This window comes from Macrotis lagotis, chromosome 7 (genome assembly GCF_037893015.1).
Source record: "Macrotis lagotis isolate mMagLag1 chromosome 7, bilby.v1.9.chrom.fasta, whole genome shotgun sequence".
NCBI lineage: Eukaryota > Metazoa > Chordata > Mammalia > Peramelemorphia > Peramelidae > Macrotis > Macrotis lagotis.
The window spans coordinates 154,295,860-154,320,756 of NC_133664.1; the positions used below are offsets into that span (position 1 = coordinate 154,295,860).

Sequence of the window (24,897 nt, forward strand, 5' to 3'; positions counted from 1 at the left end):
TATAATTATTATTATTATTAAGGGTTTTTCCCTGAAAATAGTTTTATCTAGTAGACTAACTTTGAGAGTATAAATATAGTTGTATTTACCTCAGGTGTGTTGTCTCTGTTGAATTATTTTCTTATCAGACTTCCCCTATCCTTTATTTATGAAGTTGTCTTTGAATCAAAAATGGAACAGTTATGCCTGTTGGGTTTCACCTTTAAAAAAAATTCATTCAGTATTTCAGGTTGTTAGCATCTTTTTTCAGTCTTGTTTCTAACCATGCATTAGCTGTCCCTCTCAACTTGTTTTCCTCAATTGTAAATTTAATAAGCAATCTTTCTATGATCTTATCTGAATCCTTGATAAAACATAGGGGCAAGCACAAATCCCTGAGGTATTAATACCTGTTAGACATTGAAACTCTAGATTCCACTTTGGTAGCTAAAGAATTCCATTGTATTGTATTATTCTCTAGCCCCATTTTTCTATATTTTTTTCAGAATATCATGGAACACTTTCAAATGCTACACTAAAAGCTAGGTAAAGTACACCTATCAAATTCTTTGATTAGGCGTTTGGTAACATCTCAAAATGAGAGGTAAAGCTTGTTTTGCATGACCTTTTCATCAGAAGCCATGCTAGTTCTTTTGATCAGTCATTCCTTTTCTATGTGTTTACCAATTTTCTTTTAAACAGTATGATCTAGAATTTTTTCAGACAGAAAAGTTGAGCTCAATGGATTTTTATTTAACTTATTTTCATTTTCATCATCTTTTTTTGTCAACTTTACTGCACCATTCATATAATAAAGTGAGTCTGTTGTTAATATGTTGGATGTTTGTTCCCAGTATAACCACAAAGGAATTGGGAAACTATATTTTTATAACCAGATGGTTTGACTAGTTTCTTCTGGGTATATTATGAGAAATGATGATTATAACTCAAAAAGTAGTCCCACAAGATAAAGGACCTAATGAAACTCTCAAGGCCCAATTATAAATGGATTACTAATCATATTATGTTAAATTTATAAATGAATGAAAAAAAATTCCAAACTCTCAAATTAGAAATATTTTATTTTGTTCACATTTTAATGATTTCCCAGAGTTAGATGTCTTAAGATTGTCTATGTATTTGAAAGCTTTTAACTAACGGGGAAGAAAACACTAAATGTAATCAGAAGTAGAATGGTTATTATGTTTTATCTCCAGTATTTCTTTTTTTAAATTACAACTACATCCATGGTAGTTTTTCAACATTAATCCATTTGCAGGTTTTTGAGTTCAACATTTTTCTACCAGCCTTCCTTCCCGTGCCCCCTCCCCATGGCAGGGAACAGTCTGGTAAAAGCTGTATAACAACTCCAGCTGAAACATTTTCAAATGCTGTGCTAAAAGCTACATTAAAGTATACCTATAACATTCTCTGATTAGACCTTTAGTAACACCCCAAAATAAGAGAGAAAGCTTGTTTGGCATGAGCTTTTCATTAGAAGCCATGCTGGTTCCATTCCTTTGATCAATATATTTTTTTAAACATATTTACATATTAGTCATATTGTGAAAGAAGAATAGAACTAAGGGAGAAGAAAAATCCATGAGAGAATCCAGTATTTCTAATATGAGAGTTTGGAATGTTTTATTCATTTATAAATTTAACATAATATGATTAGTAATCCATTTATAATTGGGCCTTGAGAGTTTTATTATATCTTTTATCTTGTGAGATTACTTTTTGATTTATAAGCATCATTTCTCATAACATAGCTGTAGCTCTGGAGAGGGTACAGAGTTGATTGATGAAAATTAAGTTAATATAAAAGACTGGGACAATTGTTTCCCTTCTTTAGAGGAAAAATTTTTTTAATGGTATGCTATGCCAGTTGATGCTTATTGAAATATACAGTGAAACTGCTTTTGTAACTTGGAAGGTAGAAGATTATGTGTTATATCTCCTCATAAAATAACAGAGAAATATGGAAGGGAAAATGTGACTGCCAAAGGCTTTTGCATCATGTCCAACTTAGGTCATTTCAAAGGCAACATTAGGACAGATGTGCTATCATGTTTATTGTGACTTATTATTCATGACAGTAGAAGATAAAACATTTGAACTCGAACAGTTCAATACGGAAACATTTATTTATTTATTTGTTTATTTATTTATTTAGGATTTTGCAAGGCAAATGGGGTTAAGTGGCTTGCCCAAGGCCACACAGCTAGGTAATTATTAAGTATCTGAGACCGGATTTGAACCCAGGTACTCCTGACTCCAGGGCCGGTGCTTTATCCACTACGCCACCTAGCCCCCCCATACTGAAATATTTATATGAGGAAGAACTGGCAATTTCGAAAAGATAGCAGTCAGATTGGATCACGTGTTCCCCAGACTATATCTTTGTTGGAACTGATAATTTTGAAAGTTTTGAGGGATCAGTTTATTAGATTTATAGGTAATAGATGATTGGGGAAAATGTCCAGAATGACATCAATATAGCAGTATATCAATATTCTTACATTGTCATATTTGAAAAGGATCAGCTTGTACATAAAAGTTGATGAAAACATAAAAAAAGGCAACAGACAAGCTTTTCAGGTGATTTTTTTTTTTCAGGATTTGGCAAGGCAAATGGGGTTAAGTGGTTTGCTTAAGTCCACATGGCTAGGTAATTATTAAGTGTCTGAGGCCTGATTTGAACTCAGGTCCTCCTGACTCCAGGGCCAGTGCTCTATCCACTGTTCTACGTAGCTGCCCCTTAGGTGATTTTCTAGAATAGATCATGTTTTCATAATTACAGAATTGATTGAAAGTTGTAGAGAAGGGGGGCAGCTAGGTAACAACTGGGCTCCGGAGTCAGGAGGACCTGAGTTCAAATCCAGCCACAAGTACTTCATAATTACTTAGCTATGTGACTTTGGGCATGTCACTTAATCCTATTGCCTTGCAAAAAAAAGTTATAGAGAATATATGATCTCACTGTGTTTATTGTTGATGAGAGGTAAAACATTTTATTTGATAGAGCAAAATGCAGCCTTAGAAATTTTCTTTTAACAAGGTAAATTTGAAGTAAGTGTGTTAAGATTATATTAGCATTTTTTCATTTGTTTAGCCATGAAGTCATAAACTTCTCTTTCAGTAAGAATCAGGCAAACACAATGTAGAATATGTTCACTGAAGAATTCATTTAATTTTTTTACAAAAGAGAAATCAAATGAAGGCTAAAATACTTGTTGCTCTTTCGGATGGACAATTATTTGTTTTTAATGCTGCCTCAGTATACTTAACATAGGTAATCATTGCATTTGAACAATGATCAGGACACAGAATTAAATAAGAATAAAGTGGATTAGAATTGTATTTGGGAAAATACATAACGGTTTTAATGAAACTCAAATGTTCACTAACACAAAATCTCTAACTTTTTCTTTTTTCATTCTTTTACCCTCCTCCCACACATACACATATATAATGGAAATATTATATAAATATATATTTATGTGCACACATGAATATAAAAATATGCACATATGTGTTGAACATAGATGTAAAAACTATATTAAAGCAAAATTATGCCAATGTTGAGAGCATTTGTTTGGGTTAAGCATCCATTTTCTCCATAGAACCTTGTTTTTTTATTTTTTTCTTTACTAAAAATGAGTCAGTGTGTGAATTTTTCCACATTGGGTTTTGTATTTGTCTTTTCTTTATGTGTTTACCCTTAGCACTTGGCACATTTCTCAGTATGTAGTAAAGGCTTAATAAATGCTCATCATTCTTTTTATTTCATATGCTTATCTCTTTCCCAGTCCCTGGAATCTTTGTTCTTTAAGGCTCGTAATAAGATCTCAATGAAGGTCCTCAATTTTCTTAGTACTTGCTTGAGTTTTTCTTCCAACATTCATTATAATTAGCTCTATTTAAAATCATTTATGTAAATGTTCTTGGTGGGTGGTAGTGGTATCAATGTATTTATCTTTTTATCTACCAAAATACCTTGCATGTACTAGAAATTAAGTAAATATTTATTGGATAAATAATGTATCCTCCTTATAAATAGGTGAGTCACTGGCCTTGTGACAGAGAAATAATGTCATAATCTCCAACTATGAGTTCTATTTCATCCATGGAGATAAGCCCAAACTGCTGTGGAGATTTATTGGCCTTTGATGCTCTTTAAAAAGTTTTTTAGTTCATTGTTTTATCACTCAGGGCAGGTTTAGCTGAAACACACTACGGTCAGCTTCCATGGGTTCAAGAGTAGTTTTGGGCATATACATTCATGGGTTCTAATTTCAGCTCTCCCCCTACTCTCAGCTTTATATTCCAACGTAGGTAAGTCCAGTGTTCAGATTTCATGCTACTTCCCAATCTCCTTTTTCTTCACTTGTGAAATATTAGTTTTTCTAGATATTGGTATAATTCAGACATTTAATTCCTTAGGGGGTGAGAATCATGTTATTTGAATGTTTATCACCATTCCTAATGTGGTAGATGTGTTTTTTTTTTTTTTTTGGCATGTGTGTATCTGAGTGTGTTTTTGTAAATTTTTAAATACACACTTTGGCATTGAAATTGTTGGTATATAATTAATTTAACTGCATTAGTGGATTTATATAATAAGAGCTCAGTTTATTTCCCATTTTGGTAATTTTTATTTGAAAAACTGAAGCAAGCACACTATTGTTTTTACCATCCTTGGATTTTCTCTCACAATTTATATAAAGATTGTATGTTGAAAACAGGTTTTAAAAAAATCCAAATCAGATTGAATATCAGATTGTTGAACATCCACAGAATTTCTTTTAAAAATTGTTTAGAATTTAGCCTCAAATAGGATTCCAAGATTACATTTAAGAACTGTAAAACACAAAATAAAAGTGTTTTCTGGCAGAAGGCTTCCTAGGATAAAAGCAAAACAACATAAAAACAAGCATGTTATTTTCATGTAGTCATTGCAAATCCTCAAAATTCCTTCCTTGAGTTGTTGAGTTGGCAGATATGTCAGACTCTTCATAACCCCATTTGAGGTTTTCTTGGCAAAAATACTACAATATTTTTCCATTTCCTTCTCTGTCTCTTTTTATAGATGAAAAATTGAGGCAAATAGGGTTAAGTGATTTGTAGTATACAGTCACTTAAGTGTCTGAGGTTAGAATTGAAGTCAGGAAGATTAGTTGTTTTCCTGACTGCAGACTGGGAATTCCATTCACTGTACCATCCTCCTTTAGGGGAGGGACTTTTATAGTAGAATTATTTTCTAGAAGAGAATACCCAATGTCAGCTCCTCAGGTATGTTTCATGGTCAAAATTTATCCCCTAATATATAAAATGATACAAGCTCTCCAGTGTTGCAGATTTGTATGCTGTTTCTCCCAATCTAGATTACCTTATTATCAAGTAGTACAGCTTAAGCTGTACAAACAAGGCTATGTCATGAATGACATTTAAATCCTATATCAAAATCCATTGTCCTTCCCTCCCTCCCTCCCTCCCTGCATTTAATAGACACAAGTCTCAAAAAAAATGACTGAATAGAATTATGTGATTGAACCATTTTCATTACTTTTGGTGATTAGTTGCATATTAACAAATCTCTATCCTGGCCTGATGTGCTTAATTTGTGATTCATGAGCAAGGTCTTTAAGTATGTTTTTTTTTTGGTGAAATTGTTTGAAAGTAGTTGTGCATCTCTACCTTTATTAATTTTTATTAATTCATGATTTAAATATATATGCTAAAAATAAAAGTAGATGTTAGAGGAAGGATTTTTTAATTTTAATTTTTGCTTTTTTCAGGTCGGCTGAGTCTTTTATTATTTTTATAGTGATACTACTTGCACTAAAGCTTCTGAACCCCCCCCCATTATATGTTTAAATCTATCATTTAGTCAAATCTAATTTCTTGAATACTGTTGCTCACATTTCTTAATTTTTTCTGTGTGTCATGGTCTCTATTGAGCTGACTTAAAACTTTCTGATTCCTTTTCATAAAATTTTTAATTTATAAAATAAAATCATTGGATTATAGGGGAAATTAAATATATTTTGGAATTCTTTTATAAAAATATTTTAAAAACAAATTTATGAACTCCCAAGTTAAGAATTGCCTAGATGTATAGACATTGTTTGTATGTATGTTATTTTATTTTTCCCTGGTTATGTGTAAAAAGAAGTTTTAACATTCATTTTTAAAACTTTTGAGTTCTGAACTCCTTCCTTTTGCCCCCCTCTCCCTACCATTGAGAAATCAAATTATTCCTTATACATTAAAAATATGTAGTTATGCAAAATATTTCCATCATAGTCATGTGGTAAAAATAAACACAGGAAACCTCCCCTCCCAACAAAGAATCCTCAAGAAAAATAAAGCAAAAAAAAAAGTAGGCTTCCATCTTTATTAAGACACCATCAGCTCTCTCAGGGGATGAATAACATTCCTTTTTTATTTTATTTTTTTAATAACATTCTTTATCATAAGTCCTTAAGAATTGTCTTGGATCACTGCATTACTGAGAAAAACGAAGTTATTCTCAGCTGGTCATCTTCAAATATTGCTGTTACTTTGTATATAGTATATTTCCCATTGCATCTGCTCATGTAAGCTTTTCCAGGTTTTACTGAGTGCATCTTGCTTATCATTTCTTGTAGCAGAGTAGCATTCCATCATAACTACATACCACAATTTATTCAACTATTCCCCATCTGATGGCATCTCTTCAGTTTCCAATTCCCTGTCACCAGAAAAGAGCTGCTATAAATTATACATAAAGATATTTTTTCCTTCCTACTTTGCATCTCTTCTGGAATACAAACCTAATAGTGGCATTCCTTGGTAAAAGAGTATACATGGTTTTTTAACCCTTTGGAATTACAGAATGGTTGAATCAATTCACAATTCCTCCAGCATGCATTAATGTTGCATTTTCCGTACATCCTCTCCAACGTTTGTCATTTTCCCTTTCTGTTCTATTAGCCAATCCAGTAGTATAAGGTAATATTTCAGAATTGTTCTAATTTGCATAAAAATATGCCATGAAGCCTTTATTAGAGAAACATGTTTCAGTAGTTTCCCTCCAGGTACTAATGCTAACTGTGTTTTCTTCCATCCTGTTCCCCAATCCCCTTTTATTCTTTTCCCTATCTTCTTTTACCCTGTCCTTCCTGAAAAGTATTTTACTTACTACCCCTTCTCCACCATCTGCTCTCCCTTCTTCCATCCCCTTTCCTTTCTACTTTCTTTTAGGGAAATTTCTCTCCTCAATTGAGTGTGTATGTTATTCCTTCTTTGAGCCAGTTTCAATGAGAGTAATGCTCACCATTCCCTTTTACCTCCCCCCCTTTTCCAGTCCCCTGAAAAAACTTTTATGTGCAAAAACTTACCCTATTTACCTCCCCTTTTCCCTTTCTCTCAGTCCATTCCTCTTTCACTCCTTATCTCCTTTTCTCCTTTCACATTTTCACTCCTCATTTAATGTATAAATCCTTTATATTCAGCTTCCACCTGTGCCCTGTCTATATAGTCTTCTTTTAACTGCTTTAACAAATGAGAAAGCTGATAGGAGTTATCAGTATGATCTTCCCATGCAGAAATATAAGCCCCTTTTTCATCAGTTCTTCTTTTCACCTGAAAGAGTATGTTTAGTTTTGTTGGGTAGTTGATTCATAGTTGTAATTCAAGTTCTTTTGCCTTCCAGAATATCATATTCCAAGCACTTGGTTGTATGTAGTAGCTTGGACTTTGTTTTCTTCTGAGTGTTTTGATTTTCCTTATTCCTATAGTACCTTTCTATGATCAGATTTTTTTTTTCTTGTGTTGTTTGCTCAATGATTTTAACTCTTTGTTAAAGTAAGGCTCTGCTTCCTGTTTGAAGGGCACAGTGCCCCAGGCTTTGGGGGGGAATTGTTGAAGAATATTTAGACTCTTCTTTTAGACTCTTTAGAGATACTTTTAGGGACTGGCAAGTTTTCAGTTCTTCCAAGATGGTATGATCTTTGAGATGTTTTTACTGTGCTCCTGGCCTGTGCTGTGGTTTGTGGGTGACCACAGGCACTCCGTTTTGGCTTGGAGTTGTCAAATGGGTCCCTGCTCTTCTGGGGCTGAAATCTCTGTTGGCCTTCTGCTCTTCTTCCTGGGATTGTGACCCAAGACTGTAACCCAGTCCCAAGTATAGGCAATGCAACAGAGTCCTGACTCAGTGATAGCAAAGAGACTCCTGAAATATCCTTCTGATCCCTTTACTATTGTGGGCTGAGAGAGCTCTGGAAATTTTTGCCACTGTTGCTAATGTAGTCCTTAATCCTAAGGACTGCTCCTGGTTTTCTGGAACAGGGTTTGTGCTGTTGAGGCCTGGGCTTTGCTTCACTCTCACCATGATGATACAGACTTTTCCTGAAGACTTGTCAAATTGTTGTTGACAGTTTCTGTCCTGAGAGGTCTGGAAACTGCCATTACTGCCACTGATCCAGTCACCCCGCTGCCTGTTCCTGAATTGGTGAGCTTGGGGCAGAGCTGATGTGGCTTGGGCTTCATTGTACTCCTCTTTCAAGCTAATGAAACATACCTTTTCCTATCATCTTCCAAGTTGTGTTGAACTGGAAAATTGTTTTACTTGGTCTTTTTGTTGATTCAGCCACTCTAGAATTTGTTTTGAGTTATTATTTAAAGGTATTGGAGGAGGAGATCTGACAGGAGTTCCTAACATTATGCTAATGCATTGCCTTCAGCTTGGCTGTTTAAAAAAAGTTGTAAGGTAATCTTCCTTAATATATGCATGATTCTGCTTTCAAGTGCAGAAACCATGTTTAGCTTATGAGCATTTTATGACTTATCTTAAAACTCTTCTACATATCCTACATTTTAGAGAAATAGTTTTGTTATCCTGCTTGACCTTTTATGCAGTTTGCTCTGCTGTTTTTGTCTCCATAATTTGAAGTTCATATTTGGTAATTAAATGTAGTTTGAAACATATTTTTGCAATCTGACCTTAAGAAGTAAGAGGTGAACTTTTCCTACTTTCTTTTCACTGATACAGTTAATGTGTTCAGATACTACTACATGAATACTTTTTTTTATAGGTTCTTTTTTTGCAAGGCAATGGTGTTAAGTGGCTTGCCCAAGGTCACACAGCTAAGTAATTATTGAGTATCTGAGGCCAGATTTGAACTCAGGTACTCCTGACTCTAGGGCTGGTACTTTATCCACTGCGTCACCTAGCCTCCCCTTACATGAATACTTTTTAACCTAATCCAGGAAATAAAAAAGTTCAATGTTTGACAAATAATCATCTTAATAAACATAAAATGTACTGAGTAATCTGTTGTATGAGGAATGGTTTTTATCTATAGCTATTAGAAAATTATTATCCTGGGGAGAGATTGATAGTAAGCAATAACAGGTAAATGTATAACTTTTTTTTTTACTTTCCAAAGCATATCTGTCATTAATATTTAGGTGACATTTGTTTTGTCTCTTTCCAGTTTGTCTGACCTTTATACAAGACTTAATAAAATAGTATTAATAGATCTAATCATTAACATGAAGTCAGTCTTGATTAGCTGAAATAAATATTATTGGAAAGTCTTAATTTGAAAGCCTCAAACTTTTTTTTAATTAAAGATTTTATTTATTTTGAGTTTTACAGTTTTCCCTCTAATCTTACTTCCCTCCCCCACCCCCACAGAAAGCAATTTGGTCTTTGCATTGTTTCCATAGTATATATACATTGATCCAGATTGAGTGTGATGAGAGAGAAATCATATCCTTAAGGAAGAAACATAAAGTACAAGAGAAAGCAAGATCAGACAATTAGATATCAGTTTCCCCCCCTAAATTTAAAGTAATAGTCCTTGGTCTTTGTTCAAACTCCACAGTTCTTTCTCTGGATACAGATGGTATTCTCCATTGCAGAGAGCCCCAAATTGTCCCTGATTATTACACTGATGGAATGAGCAAGTCCATCAAGTTTGATCATCGTCCCCTTGTTGCTGTTAGGGTGTACAGTATTTTTCTGGTTCTGCTCATCTCACTCAGCATCAGTTCATGCAGATCCCTTCAGGCTTCCCTGAATTCCCATCCCTCCTGGTTTCTAATAGAACAATAGTGTTCCATGACATACATATACTATAGTTTGCTAAGCCATTCCCCAATTGAAGGATATTTACTTGATTTCTAATTCTTTGCCACCATAAACGGGGCTGCTATGAATATTTTTGTACAAGTTATGTTTTTACCCTTTTTCATCATCTCTTCAGGGTATATACCCAGTAGTGGTATCCCTGGATCAAAGGGTATACACATTTTTCTTGCCCTTTGGGTGTAGTTCCAAAGAAAGCTTCAAACTTTTAGTTAATATGATTATATTAACTTTTTAACAATTTTTTGCTGATTGTTTCAAATACTTCCTTTGGGAGCTCTTTTATTTTCTCCCATTTGGAATTTACTTTTCATTTTTTTCAGTTCTAGCTTTACATTTTCCAACTACTCATATTTTTTTTCTTCTGTTGCTCTTAAGTGAAGTAATATGACCAGCCCGAGTTTTGTACTTCTTAAATTGCAGGTGTAAATTTGTCTCTTTGATTTCAAGATTATTGCTATGAAACACATTTCAGTTTTTTCCATTCTTGTATCTTTCAGTGTTTCTTTAAAATGTAATATGTTGGATGGCTAGGTTGTGCAGTAGATAGAGCACTAGCTCTGGAGTCAGGAGTAACTGAATTCAAATCTGGCCTCAGACACTTAATAATTACCTAGCCGTGTGGCCTTGGGGAAGCCACTTTAACCCTATTGCCTTGCAAAAACTAAAAACATAAAATAAAATAAAATGTAATATATTTTGCTGTGTTCCTATATAAGGATGAAGAATTATGTATTAATTACATTTCTAGTACCTAAGAAAAGTTTTAGTTATATAAAATTTTCACAAGCTGCTAGGGACTTTAAAGATCCACTCTCTTTATTTTACAGATAATACTGTGTTTAAAGTGAAATGATTTTTTTCAAGGTTACATAGCTCAGTCTTGTGACTCAAATTTCAGTTTACTTTCCATTGTTTAGTTTATGACTGTTTTATGACTTGTCTAAAAATTGTTCTACAATTCCTATCACCTTTCTGATACAGAAGGCTTCAATAGTAAGATTTAATAAGAAAAATTGAAATCTGAAAAAAACAATCTTTGAATTAAGTAATGTGATAGCAAGATATTTCAGTTTTATAAATGTTAATTAAGTAATCCTGTGTACAAAGTACTCATTAAGTAAAATTAGATACACAGTGTTTATGCCTTTAACATAGGTAGTATGTTAATCCAAAATTGAATAATGAACTAATAAAATAAAGATTAAGAGATTGCAAAGGGACTCAAAAAATGGTAGAAAAGGAGTAGGATAATGGTTTGTAAGGCTTCCAGTCAGCTACTTACTTTGAAAGTAAATATGTAGTGGTTTCTCTCTTTTCACTTTTAAATTCATTCATTCATTCATTCATTCATTCATTCATTTATTTAATTTGAATTTTACAATTTTTCCCCTAATTTTGCCCCCCCCCCCCACAGAAGACAGTCTGTTATGTTAGTCTTTTTTTTTTAAGGTTTTTTTTGCAAGGCAATGGGGTTAAGTGGCTTTGCCCTAGGCCACACGGCTAGGTAATTATTAAGTGTCTGAGACCGGATTTGAACCCAGGTACTCCTGACTCCAAGCCTGGTGCTCTATCCACTGCGCCACCTAGCTACCCCCTGTGTTAGTCTTTACATTGTTTCCATGGTATACATTGGTCTCAGTTGGATGTGATAAGAGAGAAATCATATCCCTAAGGAAAAAGAATGAAGTATAAGTATAGATGGCAAAATTACATAATAAGATGTTATAGTTGTTTTTTTTTTTAAATTAAAGACAGTAGTCTTTGGTCTTGTTCAAACTCCACAATTCTTTCTCTAGATACAGATGTTACTCTCCATCACAGATACCCCAAAATTGTGCTTTATGGTTGCACTGATGGGATGAGCAAGTCCATTACAGTTATCATCACCCCCATGTTGCAGTATGGTTTTCAGTGTTCTTAATGGTTCTGTTCATCTCACTCAGCATTTTTCACTTTCACATAGCTTTTGACCTGTGTCAAGAATAACACAATTAAAGGGCAGCTAGGTGGCGCAGTGGATAGAGCACCAGGCTTGGAGTCAGGAGTACCTGAGTTCAAATCTGGCCTCAGACTCTTAATAATTACCTAGCTTTGTGGCCTTGGGCAAGCCACTTAGCCCCATTGCCTTGCCAAAACTAAAAAAAAAAAAGAAAAGAATAACACAATTGCTTCAGAGATTTCTTTGTTGTGACTGTATCATTTGTATTGGGACAGCTAGGTGGCACAGTGGATAGAGGACCAACTGTGGAATCAGGAGAACCAGAGTTCAAAATTTTCCTGAGACACTTTACATTTACTAGCTGTGTGATCTTGGACAAGTCGCTTACCCTGATTGTCTCTCATCCAGGATTATCTCCAGTTGTTCTGATCCTTTTTCTGGCCACTGGATCCAGATGGCCCCCTCCCACATGTCATGGGTCTTTTTCAAGAATGATGGACAAGCATCGTTATCTTCATTTATAGTTACATGTAGTCTATTTTACTATTCACTTGCAGGTCATTTTATGTAGTATATTTGTCTCATTTGAATTGTCAACAGGCATGTGGGTATGGAAAAATGAGTAGATGTAAATGAATGTGTACATGATATGGTCTTTATACCAAAGGCAACTCCCCCCTTAACAACTTTAACACTGACCATTGTTTTAGATTGTTTCCCATCCTTCCCATTGACACGGAGTACTGTAAAAATATTACTATGAGGTATCAAATTTAGGTTCTTTTTCTAGCTCAGTGACTAAATTCATTTTGTAACTTTGGGCAACCTTTTTGTCTCTTGAGGTGTCAGACCCCAACATGGTAGAACTAGACTAGTTTTATTTTTTATTTTTGCAAGGCATTGGGTTTAAGACTTGCTCAAGATCCTTCAGCTAGGTAGTTATTAAGTGTCTGAGGTTGGATTTGATCTCAGGTCCTTCTGATTACTGAATCATTACTCTATTCACTGCACCACCTAGCTGCTCCCTAGACTAGATTTCTAAGTTCTTTATAGCCCATATAGTTTGTGGCTTATTGCAAATAAGGGTAGGTCACTGTTTTGATAATGAGTTTATGTACCAGGCATTTCCCAAGTTTGGGGTTCTAAAGACTAAATCTAAACACTCCTGCCTTCAAGGAACTTCCTTGGGGAAAACATCATATACACATGTGAACAAAAACAAAAATAAAGATATATGTGTGTGTGTAAACATAGACACATATACAGAGTCAGGATTTGAAGAGACCTGGCAACAAGATCATCACAAAAGCCTTTCTCTAGGATGTAGCTCTTAAATTGAGCTTTTAAATAAAGCTAGATATTCTGTGAGGTGTAAATAAGGACAGAGTGCATTATTTGCATGAAGGCCAGCCTCTAAAAAAATATGGGGCTCGAATAAGGTATAGGGGGAGCAGTAACTATTTCAGTTTAACTGAAATTTTTAATGTGTGTGAAATTGAACAGGATTGTTAATGGCACTAAAACTACAGATGGTTTGTGTTTTATCCTAGAGTCAAGAAGGGTGGCAGGGTGTGATGTGATTATGCAGTTGAAAGGAAAATTCTTCATTTGGGATTTCACCTTGTTTAATGGGGCAAAACTGAGCATTAAAATAAATTTATGTAAAAGTAACAGCATGTTGATGGATTGATCACTGAAAATCAGCAATGGCTTCCAGGCAAGGCCGAACTTTTATTGTGAACTTTATAATGAGATAGATAATTCAGATAGGGCAGTGTCAACAAGAGGCTCTCCTTGCATCTTAGTTCCTCTCTAAGGTAGCAAGAATGTGACAGTTTGCAGGTGGTGGTGGTACAAAGGTCACAGGTAGGAGATGACTTTATTATGTGACAAATATCAGAGGATTGGATGAAATAGCTGAGCCACAGTCAGTTTAACTTTTCAATAATATCAGGTTTAGGAATATCAATTTGGCTTCTGTATTAAGGACAGAATAAAAAGAAGAGATTCTTTATTTTTCTATCTGATGTAGTTACTTTAGATAAATATTTAAAGTAAGTTTGTCGTTCTTGCGTTTTGGTGGTCATTTCTAAAATGCACATACCTTTTGATATTATGTGGTAGTACAGGGCTGTTCAAAATACAGTCTCTTGTGGCTCCCAGTAAGACTTTATGTGTGGGTTTATTTAATACTTTAATAAACAAAACCTGGCCATGGCAGAACTCCCTCTCTAATGGCAAGTCAAAGTATATTGTCTATTGTTTCAATAAAACATTGCCTTTGAATGACTAATTCCTATTCTGTGTCCTTAGTAATGCCTTTTCTTATCAAAATGATCCCATTTTAATCACAGTCTTTTCTTAACTTAGAGTACTTAATTGCTTATATTATTTAATAATTAATAGTCTGTTACTTAATGACAGTGGCACCTTAATTTAATGTGCTCTTCTTTTGCGATATGATTTTTCATGTATTTTTGTGGACTATGGGGTAAACTACGAATACTTTTTACATTTTCATATAAATTTTGAATTTTATATTTATATACCAATTTATATAAATTTTATATATATATATATATATAAAATTTATATAAATTTTGAATTGAACTCTACTGAAATATTTCTGAATTGCTTTGTAGACCTTGCTAGTCCTGGAATATACTGTATTTCAATCAGTCTTAAAAATAGCAGTCAGAACCAATGACATGAATTTCATCTCAATTCTTTGGAAATGGTACATGTTGACAGTATTTTAAATGTTACATTAAAAATTTGAGTGAATTGTGTTTCGGTTTTAAACTGAAATAGAAATATATGGCCTTAAGACTATGGTAAAACTGATCCAAAGTTAATAAAATCTTACGGTTTTTTTTGTAAAGATGAATTATTTAAAATTGGCTGTCAATTTTTCAGTCTAAGTATACTGGGAAACAATTCTGAATGTGCAAAAAGTCATCAACTACTTATATTCATTGATCCAGCAATCTCATTATTGGGTATCTATTCCTAGGAAGTCAACGATAGAAGGAAATGTCCCATATATTCCTAATTATTTATAGCTGCGATTTTTAAAAATAGTTACAAACAAAAAAAAAAGGAACTGGAAATAATCAATTTTCCTAAATTCTCAATTTCTTCATCTGCAAAATGAGAGAATTGGGCAAAGTGTCCTCTAAGTACCTTTCAACTGTAGAGCTCTAATTAAGTAATAACAATTGATTTCTCAATATATCTTTCCCTCTAAATATAACTAATAAAGAGCTTAGCAATGTGGTATGTGTATATGATGAAAGATGAACACACACATATATGTAGTAATAATACATGAAACTGTGGTGCAGCTAGGTGACACAGTGGGTAGAAGAGCACTGAACCTGCAGTCAGGAGGGCCTGAGTTCAAATTCGACCTCATACTTGATACTTTCTAGCTGTGTGACCTTGGATAAGTTACTTAACCCCATTGCCTCACAAAAGCAAAACAAAAAATAATAATTAAAATACAAATATTAGGAATTCAGAGGACTTCGAGGCATGAACACGAACATAATGTTGATTGGAAGTAAATGGAACCAGGAAAAACAAAATACACAATAACTTTAGTATTTAAAGAAAAACAGCACAAAAAGCTGATTGATTGTAATGATTAGTCTCCATGTCAGAAAACATCTGTTGAAACATACCTTCATTTTAATATTCAAATAGGCGATTGGGATGTGGAATATGGTATACGTTGTTTCAATTAAAGATTTTTCTGTTATAAGAGAGATTGCAGATGAGTTGAAGGTATAAATCAGAGTAAAACTATGATTTTTAATACAACAGGTATTAAGGTGGGAGGGAATATTATCTACAAGTTCTATAATAATAATATTAGCTAAAAATAAAAACAACTTAAAAAATCACTCACCCACACAAGTGGATGAGAATTTTTTTCCTTTGAGGGATTAGAATGTAACTAAATATAAGTGCAGTGTTTCCTGGATGTTTTTGTTTTACTACAGTGAAAATTTTTGCTCCCAAAGCTTCAATTCATTGCAGAAAGAAACTTATATTCAAACATGTATTTTTATAATATGTTTGGACAATTATTTACTGCTTAACATGCCATTAAAGAATTTTTTAATGGCATTATTTCCAAAACAGTACAAGAGAATCACTGCTATCATGGAAGGAAATTTAGTGTGGAGTTTGAGGGAGATCTGGGTTTAAATTATACCACATAAACTACATAATTTAATCTCTCACAGCCTTAGTTTTCTCTTCTATAAAATGGGGATAATATTACTTTATAGGATTGTAGCTAGGATTGAATAAGAAAATAAATGCAAATCTACCTTAACACAGTCTCTATTTTTTACTTACTGCTTAATTTTTTATTTATTTTATTTACAGTTCCAAATTTTCTTCCTTGATCTACCATTTTCCCACTCATTGAGAAGGCAAGGAATAGAATACTACCACACAAAAGCAATCATGAAAAATATATTTCTGCATTATCCCTGTTCTGGAGGGAAAAACAGCTAAGAACAAAAAAGATAGAAGAAAAAAATGCTTTAATTTGCTCTCTGAGTCTCTTTAAGTTCTCTATCTGTAGATAAATACCTACATGATTTTTGAAATTTTGAGCCCTATGGAATTGTGGCAGATCATTGAATTGAATATAGATAGTAAATATTTTGCATTTATTTCTTTATAATAATTGCTGTTATTATGTAAATTCTTTTGATCTTCCTTTGTATAAAATTTCCAGAATTTTCTGAAGCCATCCCTTTCATCATTTCTTCCAGCATAATAGTATTTATATCACATCCATAGAACATAATTTGTTAAGTCATTCACTAATTGGTGAGAATCCTTTCAATTTTCAATTCTTTACCATCATAAAAAAACTGCTATAAATATTTTTGAAGGATTATATAAATGCTATTGTTATTGTAGTTACTATTTTTATACATATTGGATCTTTTTCTCTAGTATTATGATTTCTGTGAACTCAAAATGGTCTCTTAATGAAGGACTTCAGTCTACATGATTGAAGGGAGTGATTTTTCCATGTCTTTCATCTTGTTCTATCCTGTCTCCTTTATTTCCTACCTACATTATGAGCTGAGGCTCAACTGGTCCTTGACTTTACCTTAGTCAGCAGGCATTTTATTTATTAAGCACTTCCTCTGTCTAATGCCACACACTATGCTAAGAACTGTGGATACAATTACAAATAAAACAGTACATAATAGAGAGTAGAAGAGGACTGGGGGAGAGGACGAGGATGCTCCTAGAGTGTAATGGTGAGATCTCTGGTTAGAAGCAGATCCAAAAGAGGAACGATGGACAATGGTTGTCTTGGACTTTTTTTTTAAGATGGAAGTTCTGGGTAGAACTCGTTGGGAGAAGAAGGCTGCACATTTCTGGAGGAATATTCTGAGGTAACAATATTACATGCACAGAGCAATAGCACAGAACAATGGAGACATAGCCAATTATTCATAATAAGGTATATTCCCTCTACTTCTCCAGGATATTTGTGGTTACATTGGTTATTTGTAGGGGAGATGAGAAAAATAGATTAAATATACTATTGCTGTAAGATGTATGCTTTGTTTAATGCAATGCTAATTGACACAGAATTACTCTCATTTTTTTTGTTAGTATCACTTATTATATAGTGGTAACCTTGGATTCCCAAAAGACCATGATAGACTAGCATAGGCTTTGGCAAGTACTATTCATTTGGAATGATCTGAGACAGATAATGTATAGCTATGTCTTTTGTCTGTTTGTATAAATTCACAATTTGATAGAGTAATGAATCTTTTGGCTATATAACTCATGAGCAAAGTTTATTACTAATAATTGCTTCATGTTTTTAATAGCCTTATGTTCAAGGGAGAGATAGTATAATATAGTCTCTATCCTTTATATTTATGAAAGCAATCTATCATATATTTTGGAAAAATAGGAAACAATATCTGGCATTTATATAATATTTTGAGGTTTGAAAATCACTTTACAGAATCACTTACTTTATCATTTTATCTTCATAACAGTTCTAGGATGTTGCTGTTATTATCATACTCATTTCACAACTGAGGAAACTGGCTGAGAAAGAGAAGTGATTTACCTTGAGTCACATAGCTAGTAAGCATTTGAGACTTCATTTGTACTCGTGCCTTTACATATTCCATATCTAGTGCACCATCCACTATGTCACTTACCACTTGATGGAACAAAGCTGTTCATATCAAATTAACATAAAAAGACAGAAATCAGTTCTTCAGTTTACCATCTGTGGCAATCAGGAATAAATAAAACACAACTAAATATCTACTAAGATTATCATTGGAGCCATCAAGTTTCAACAATTTGAGTTTCACATAAAACCATTCCTTTTGTTAGTATCCTTTCAGTAATTGTTTTAAATTTGTCTTCAAAAAATACTGTGAAGTAGATAGTACCAAAGCCTCAGAATAAGTGGTCCTGAATTCAGATGCAAACTTTGCTAATTACTACTTATGTGACCTTATACAAAGGTACTTAATCACTTTGAACATTAGTATCTTCAGTTATAAAATGAAGGTGGACTGGGCTAGATGATCTCTAGTCTCCCAGTTCTTAATCGATGTCCTTTGTACCTATAGTATAAAATGATATCAGTAGCCATCATGCAGTGGATTGAGCACTAGAGTAGGCACTAAGAAAATTTGAGAAGACTCTTAGCTTTATTTAGGGATTAAGTTCCTCCCTCTCCCTTCCTTACCCCCCCCCCCATATCCTATGAATGGACTATAATCATGGTACAAATGACTGCTGGACTCAGACTACACTAACTCAGGATTTTAATATCTTTGTGTATGTGGGTAAGTCCACTTACCTTTGCTGAGCATCAGTATTCTAATTTGTAAATTTAGATATTTTGTTATAAATAGGATTGTCAGAAGAAATTCATCATATGAACTCTAATGTACTATATGTAAATATAAACTACTATAAAACATTAAAAGTTTGACCCTTCTATGTTGAACATTTATACAGTTTTTTAAAATGGCACTATATTTGAGATCATTTCAAATAAATAGTACTTGTCAGAACCTATGCTCTTCTGTTATGACCCTTGGGAACCCAAGGTTACTACCATGACATGATAAAGACATGTCAGTAACTGAATAATAATAACGAGAAATTGAGAGTAATTCTGTCACTTTGCATTATATTAAACATAATATACACTAAACAGCAAAAGTATATCAAGATTATGTATTTAATTTAAAAATCTTAAGACCACAATACTATTAAAAGTATAGTTCATGTTATAGCTACTCAATACATAGTTAACAGAAAAATCTTATTCTTTGTTATTCCTAAATTGCCATTTAACAGAGGTGCTGCACTCTGGTTGGGTAATATATTAGATCTTCACTAATTTTAATTCTCAGTCACCTAGTAAATAATGTGTTCTTAGGAAAACTTTTTATTTGTTTTAGTCTTTATAAACAATAATTCTATATAAATTCTTTGCTTAGAAACTTCATTGCTTGATTGCCTGGTCATTAGAATAAAATGCAAACTCCTCAGCTTTATATTTAATGCTCTTGAAAATTTAATTTCAAATTGCATTCTCTTACTCTGTTTTTACACTTTGTCTTCCTGAGAAACCAAACTCCTAGTAGCTATCTAACTCTCTGACACTTTCAAGAAACCCCTTGTCTGGAATGTGTTCCTCATTTCTTCCTCTGAATAGGTCTTTAAAGGCTCAGGTTGTATTTCTTTGAGGTATCCTTCCTTATACTCCCTAATTATTAATGCTTTATTCTTCAAATGATCTATTTATTTTATACTATGTGTATAAATGTTTTATTTCTCAGTAAATATGTAAGCTCCTTACACATTCTACAAATAGGGCAACGTTTGTTCTTGGCTTTGAATCCCCAGTGTGCATAGTCCCTTCATTGAGACAGGTATTTCAAAAATATGGAAAAAATTTCACTAGTAGTTCTAGCTCTCAGGAAGTATTAGTTATTTATCCATATTTTCTTTGCTTCACCTATGTTATTTAGTAAGTCTTATTTGAAAGCTATGTTTTATTGTAGCCTGAATTGTATAATTCTAAGAAACCTTAAATCTTTTCCTTTGGTTATCCATTCCATATCTCACATTAGAGGGTAAAAGTTGAAAAAAAATCTGAAATTCTCTAATTTTTTCTGGGCTATAGCTAATTAATTCTATAAAATTCATTACCATGTTTTTATTTTACTGGCTTTATATTTTCATGGTTTTAGATAACTCCTAGTACATAAAACTCTTCCACCATTGCAGATTAGCACCTGTTCTGCTCATTATATAGTCTTATATGTTGGTCTGTGAGAAGTTCGGGAGCTTGCGCAGGTTCCCAGAAGCAGTGTACATCAGAGGTGGTACTTAAACACAGATTATACTTCGTTCTGAAGCAGGCTTTTCATCCACAGTGTCATGATATGTCTCTGTTTCCACACTAAAAATCCTCTTTCATTGATGGGGTCAAATGAAATGAATCACAGTGATTTAAATTCTCAATAATATTAGCCATAAATTCTTTACTCCTTTAGAATAATTTTGAGAGAAGGAAGGAGAAGTAAATTTCTATTCACCCAAATGATAGGATGGAACACCATTAGGGTTGTACTCTTCACAGATGTCAGTTACCTAGTATGCTCATCCTGTGTGCCCCTTGTAGCTGTCTTTCCATAAATTTTCCACAGAGGGATTGTCCATTTTGTTTGAAGGCCTTTTCTACTTTCCCGTGACTTGTACAATTGTACATACCATCTATTTTTCATTTATCTTTTACTATTGCTGTGGGACCAATATTTTCCCTTGCTCATTTTTTAATGATACCCTTTATGCTACTCTTAACTTGTTTGTAATATTTTAGATGTGTGCTTGCTACAGGCACTTCCTTATTCTTTGAAGACATGTTCCATGATTCACTCCAAATAATAAAACTGGAAATAGGTTGAAATTTAAAAGATGCAATTTTGCTTCAGGGAAAAGCTTGAGTTTAACCAAGTACAAAAACCTAGACATTTTGTTTAAGATAATTCAAACTTTTGACCACCTCCTGTTCACATCTGAGAGACTGTAGCACGGTGGAATGAAAGTTGAACATAGATCATGATAGCCTAAGATTTTGTCCTTCCATTAATAGACACTGTGAGAACCTACATAAGTCACTAAAAATATCAGTGCCCCTAGGGAGGTCTCTTAAGTTGCTGAGATCAACTCTGCTCTGGAAGAAAACACTATTAGCTTATTATCTGTCTGTGCAGAACCCTAATCTCCCTGTTTCTGTAGTCTGGATTCAGTTTTGTGGGGCCTCACATTACTTATTTTTTGGCTTATTTCTTCATCCCAAAGTTTCCCTTGGAAACCTAACCCATGCTAAGTTTAGGATATGATTATTGATTGTGATTTTTAACTGGAGTAGGTTTTGCTAGACATTCAGTACCCTTTTTATTGGAGGTCCACGTAATTGTCAAAAGGTAGGATATGACTCCCTGAGGAAAGTAGCCCAAAACAGGAAGCTCCTTGAATGAAATTGCAAATTCAATTCATACACACATACATGCATGTATATATGTGCATACATGTACTTAAATATGCTTATATGCATATCACACAGAAGATGAGGTCTTATCATTTGTACATTCAGTTGGTGATCTTGTCTCAACAATAGTCATTCTTTATCTACTTGGTTTATCCTGTCTAGTTACACTAATATTATGGCTCTTTTCTAAAAGACTGCTCTATTCCCATACTTGATTCAGACTGTAGAAACAGAAGGATGTTGAGGAATTCGGTATCTATCACACTTACTATGAATCAGATATTCTGTTTTAAGTAATAGAGAAAAATGACAAAAGGGAAAATGTCTATACTGTCAAAGAACTTAAAGTATGTTAATATATAAATACTGTCTAATATGAATAAAAGATAATTTAGAGAGTAATCTGGACTCTGGGTGTGAAGGAAAGAATCAGGAAAGGTGACACAAATTAAGTCTTGAAGGAAGCCACGGGTTTTTTAAAGGTGAAGGTAGGAAAGGATTTTATCCAGGTTTGGGGAAAAGCCCAGTATTCTAGGGACTATTTTTCTCTATTTGGACACTTCTCCAGAACTTTACTGTCTGAGTGTTCCTGTCTACTTGCTCTTGGAGACCAAAACTGTAGGATTCAGTTTTGTTTTTTTTTGTCACATTTCTGGTCCTTGCCAAGTATTTATTTAACTTCTGCTGACTTTACTCACCTTTACTGACCCTTTAGACTTTTTGACTCTTTTTGAGCGTGGGCTAGATGAAGACACTGACTATGTTCTCTTTTTTAATTTCTTGTTCATTATTTGATCTGATGCCCTTTTAGAACTTTTAGCATGTAAATGTGACACAGCTCTCTTAACAGAAGTTCTGTTTATAGACTTTGCTTAACTGTTACTGTCATTGCAGAATTTGAAGAAGGCTGCATATGATTGAGATCTCCTTTGAATTTTTTTTTTTCGATTAATGTATTGAAATGGCCAAATAATTCTTCACCAGTGGCTAATCTACTGAGGTCGCACATCTTTATATTTAGACAGACCTGGTCCTTAGAATGTACTCACAGTTATTTTTCTGGGACTACATTCAAACCTTTTCAGTTTTTGTAACCTACTAGAGTTTGTGGTCACCTTATCGGGCCTTGAAAAGCCAGAATAAAATTCAACATTTGTGAAATTTGTGAAGAATAAAAATTATGACTTTTTTTTTAGAAGTTAATACTTTTGAGATAACTGATTTGGAATGTATTTTAATAGATGGTTAGAGGTTATCTGAGTTATCATCTCTAATGACTTCTTTTGATACTACAGGAAGCAATTTATTTTTCTGCCAAGGAACATAAAATTTTTTCTTGACCTCCCCGCCTGCCCGTTTTCATAAAATCTACAGTAGCAGTTGGACCTGAGAGTTATCATCTAGTTGCTATGGAAGCATATAGCAAGTGATGCAAGTACTGTTCCTTGATTGTTAAGCTATTATATTCTTCCATTTTTTGATATGTGATATAGATTATATATGTATGTATGTGTGTATATTTAAAAAATGAAAGTGGCTAAAAGATTACAGTTAATATATTAATAGAATTTATTTCAACACAGGAAATAACAAAGATTTTTAAAAAAAATTTTAAAAGTGAAAGGTTTTTTTAAAAAAACCTCATAGCTTCTAATAGAATGACAATTGAAATTTTGTGTTATTATATGTTAAAGTTATTTGATATTCTGTTTTTTTCTTTTTGGTTTGCAAGGCAAGGGCATCAAGTGTCTTGCCCAAGGTCACACAGCCAAGTAAGTTTTAAGTGTCTGAAGCCAAATTTGAACTCAGGTCCTACTACTCCAGGGCTGATGCTCTATCCATTGTGCTACCTAGCTGCCCCATTTAGTTTTCTTTGAAAGAGTGAATTGCCAAATGTTCTCACATGTCAGATGGTTAGAAACTATTCTCAATCTAAAGTAGGAGTGGGGAACCTTTTTTTCTGCCAAGGGCCATTTGGATATTTATAACATCATTTGAGGGTTATATTGAATTTCTAGTCCAGCCTCCAGGTGCTTTGACAACTCCAAATCAATACTGGCTGTGGGCTGAAGGTTCCCTCCCCTGGTCCTAAAGTGTAGATTTGATTATCCTTTATTATGAGGAAAAATGGAGATATTTCAATGGATCTATGATCTCATTACTATAAGTACCCCTTACTTTGATTTTTGTAACTTCTGTTTTCTGAAAAAGTCTCCATCGTGATTTCTTTAATGTACTAGAGGATTTCTTCTATGTTTTTCCATAGTCAGAGATTGCCAGTGGGACACCACTGATAATTTGTCATTCCTGCCTCTTTTCTGGCTCATTTGATTTTTTTCAGTCATCCATTTTTTTTTAGGTTTTTTGCAAGGCAGATGGGGTTAAGTGGCTTGCCCAAGGCCACACAGCGAGGTAATTATTAAGTGTCTGAGACCGGATTTGAACCCAGGTACTCCTGACTCCAAGGCCGGTGCTTTATCTACTGCGCCACCTAGCAGCCCCACTCATCCATTTTCTTAACTACTTCTTGAGCACAAGTCATTGAAAATATCTTTTCGAGTTTGGGCGGGGCCAAGATGGCAACAAGAGAGGATCCTGTCTTAGGTGCTCTCTCATAAAACTTCTAAACTAAGGACTCTAACTAAATTTTCAAGAGACAGAGCCCACAGAGGGTCCCAGTGAGGCAGTTCTCCTCCTCAAGGTAACCTGGAAAAGAGCAGAAAGGCTTGGAGGGGTGGCCTGCCAGAGCGAAAGAACTTCAGTATCCCGGAGGCAGTCCCAGGGCACTGGGAGCCTCGGCTCACAGCAGCAGGGGAGTTTCCTGACCTATGCCCCGGGGAGCACCAGGAACAAATTGGTCGAACAGTGGGGGGAGACCTCTGCCAGAGTGAGCACATGAGGCCCAGCCCTCAGGGCACACAGGAAGCAGCATGCCAAGGCAGTCCAGATCCAGGAAACAGAAACAAGCAGAGCAGGTAAACAGGAGCCCCCAGGGCATGAGCCCATTGAACCCTAGGGAGGGGAATGAAGAAAAAGACTGCTGAGCTCTGCCCCTGGAACAGGTCTCTGGGGTTCTGACCACATTCAGATCCTGATCTCAGTCTAGGCCCCCCCATAGAACAGCAGGCCCCCCCCTACCTCAGCCCCATGGCAGAGGGGCGCATGTGGTCATTCACAGACCAGGAGGGAGGACAGAGCCTCACACACCGAGACCCTTGTGGGAGTGTCTCAAAAGCTCAGGAAGCAGGCTAAGGC

At 34.3% G+C, this 24,897-nt stretch overlaps 1 protein-coding gene across 6 annotated transcripts in view; it reads left to right on the plus strand.

Annotated features, from left to right (window-relative positions):
- SRPK2 (SRSF protein kinase 2) overlaps nt 1-24,897 on the plus strand; it is a 250,382-nt gene that overhangs the window by 119,803 nt on the left and 105,682 nt on the right. Inside the window, exon 1 of one of the 6 annotated variants that reach the window (XM_074193978.1) lies at nt 60-4,317. The exons of the other annotated variants lie outside the window; for them this stretch is intronic. Coding sequence (XP_074050079.1) covers nt 4,265-4,317 — 53 coding nt within the window. The 5' untranslated portion in view covers nt 60-4,264. Of the gene's footprint in view, nt 1-59; nt 4,318-24,897 lie in introns of those variants that run through there. 6 annotated transcript variants of the gene reach the window in all.